The 2,753-nt window shown below is 44.9% G+C and overlaps 1 protein-coding gene across 1 annotated transcript; it reads left to right on the top strand.

Annotated features, from left to right (window-relative positions):
* Positions 1-1,230: 1,230 nt before the first annotated feature.
* On the top strand, positions 1,231-2,187 carry LOC135887737 (olfactory receptor 14A16-like). The gene has a single exon (XM_065415469.1). It carries the CDS (start codon positions 1,231-1,233, stop codon positions 2,185-2,187), a length of 957 nt encoding a protein of 318 aa, XP_065271541.1.
* Positions 2,188-2,753: the final 566 nt, after the last annotated feature.

Raw genomic sequence — 2,753 nt, forward strand, 5'->3', positions numbered from 1 at the left:
CAATTTTCCTTTGAAATAAAGCAGAAATTGTCTGACTACTCCTAACTGGAAACTTAGCTTTAAGCCAGGGTGGGGAACATGAATATTGTCCAATGACACCACAATTTCCAACCCATTCCCTCTATTGTAGTCTTTCAAAGGGTTAGCTGCAGGATGGTAAAACTAAGTAAGTAGCGAAGTTGGTAGCCCACAGAATATGTTTTAAACACACTAACCTCTCTAAACTGAAGCCCAGAGAGTTGAAGCCCCCAGACAAAGCCTGTCTATCTTGATCCTACCCAAGGACACGCAGGAGGCTGATGGAACTAGAACCCAGCTCTCCTCTTCTACCATCATTGGCTGTGTCCCACACTGCTGCCCGCTAAACAAAAATACTGTCCACACGTGCAGAGAACATACACATAGGAAGAAACAATCCATCCCCAAAAGAGTTTACATTCAAAGTAGACAAGACAGACAAATGGAGGGAGGGGAAAGAGAGGCAGAAGTGACTGCCCCAAGGTCACAGTGAAGGTCAGTGGCAGAGCCAAGAGTAGAACCCAAGTCTCCTGACTGCCACTGACCTGCACAGCACAGACATAAAGTCACCGAGGGAAACAATACAACCTAGCAGTAACTGAACAATGCTACTAGCCCATCATCGCCCAGAGATGGGACTGCAGCTAAGATTTGGTGCCATAAATCAATGTGTAAACAGGCAGCAGGCCGTCTGTGTGGTGTTGGGATGGAATCATCACAGATGAGCTGCCATGTGGGACTCCAGATAAGTCTACGCTGCATTTCCCAGGAAAGTGGGAATCAGGGTGTGTGGGCATTTTAGTTTCATGGCCAAGTTATGAGCCTGGTGTCTGTAGCAATAGGGGCAAAAACCTTGGCTAACATTGTTGGATTTGGGTTGTACTTTGTTCTATCCTCCATACTGCATTTGATCAAGCCACATATTGGGCCAGATCCTCAGATGGTGTAAACTGACCGAGCTACATTGACTTTAAGGGAGCGATGCCAATTTACACTCCTGTGATAACACACTAGAGTAGTGCTCTGTTTGTGAGCGGTGAGAAACACTCGCTACTCCAGTCAATAGAAGTGATGAATGCTGTGCACCTTTGACATTCACATAATGAGATATTATGGAGAGGGGAATCAGGGTCACGCCTTCTCTCACTATAATCCTGACCATTGTCCTTTTCTTTCCCTCCACAGGCAGGGCACGATGAACTAAGAAAGAAAATGTCCAACCAAACCAGCATAACTGAGTTCCTTCTCCTGGGATTCTCTGACGTTCTGGAGCTGCAGATTTTGCACTTTGTGGTGTTTCTAGTGATTTACCTGTCAGCCCTGATGGGGAATCTTCTCATCATCATGGTTGTAGCCCTAGACCACCACCTTCACAGCCCCATGTACTTCTTCCTGATGAATTTGTCCATCCTAGACCTCGGTACCATCTCAGTCACCGTACCCAAATCCATGGCTAATTCCCTCATGAACACCAGGTCCATTTCCTATTCTGGATGTGTCGCCCAAGTCTTTTTCCTCGTCTTCTTTGCTGTATCTGACTTCGCCTTACTCACCGTCATGGCCTATGATCGATATGTCGCCATCTGCAAACCACTGCACTATGAGACTATAATGAACAGGAGAGCTTGTGTCCAAATGGCAGCCAGTGCCTGGATCAGTGTAATTGTCTATTCTTCGTTGCACACCAGGAACACATTTGCAATCTCCTTCTGTGGTGGCAACAAGGTGGATCAGTTCTTCTGTGAAATTCCTCAGCTACTCAAGCTCGCCTGCTCTGACACGTACCTTGGTGAAGTTGAGGTACTCATCTTGGGTGCATGCTTATGCTTAAGCTGTTTTGTTTTTATAATTGTGTCATACACTCGGATATTCCAAACAGTACTGAGAATCCCCACTGAGCAGGGTCGGCATAAAGCCCTATCCACCTGCCTCCCTCACCTCATTGTGGTCTCCTTGTTTGTTTCCACTGGCATCTTTGCATACCTGAAACCCACCTCCAGCTCTCCATCAGGCCTGGATCTCATGGTGGCTGTTCTTTATTCCGTGCTGCCGCCAGTGATGAATCCGATCATCTACAGCATGCGGAACAAGGAAATCAAAGCTTCCCTCAGGAAACTGACTGGGTGGAGGTTATTCAGCAAGAATAAAATGTCGATATTTCTCTTATGAACATGGTTTTTATCTGTGTTTCTTTACAAACACAATCTATTGATGATACTTTGTTATTGTCGCCATAAGAATATGCTGTGTGATTTTTTTATGCAAAATGCTGTATTTATAGTGGTAAATCCAGCCTCGCTCCACTAAGTCAATGGAGTTATTCTAGATTTATACCAGTGTAAGTAAGATGTCCATTAACACGCCTCCAGTCTTGGGAAGGAGGCAGGGGGTGGGGTGGTTAGTGGATTATGGATTCTTGTAATAAGCCATAAATCCAGTGTCTCTATTCAGTCCATGATTTTTGGCATCTAGCAAAGTTATGAATTTAAGCTCCCAGGCTCATCCCTTGAAGGTGTTGTGCAAGTTTCCTTTGGGAGAAGGACTGAGAGATCAGATATAGAATGTTTCTGCAGATATAGAATGATCACTTTATGAAAAGTGTTCACTCACAGGCGATACGATGTTTTTGTCTTTTATCATTTTCCTGTGTGAGTTCATTCAAGAGCATAGTGATTGTTTGGTTTCACCCACATAATTGTTATTGGGGCATTTAGTGCACTGGATGAGGCACACCA

The sequence above is a fragment of the Emys orbicularis genome, chromosome 13 (genome assembly GCF_028017835.1).
Source record: "Emys orbicularis isolate rEmyOrb1 chromosome 13, rEmyOrb1.hap1, whole genome shotgun sequence".
NCBI classification, from domain to species: Eukaryota; Metazoa; Chordata; order Testudines; family Emydidae; genus Emys; species Emys orbicularis.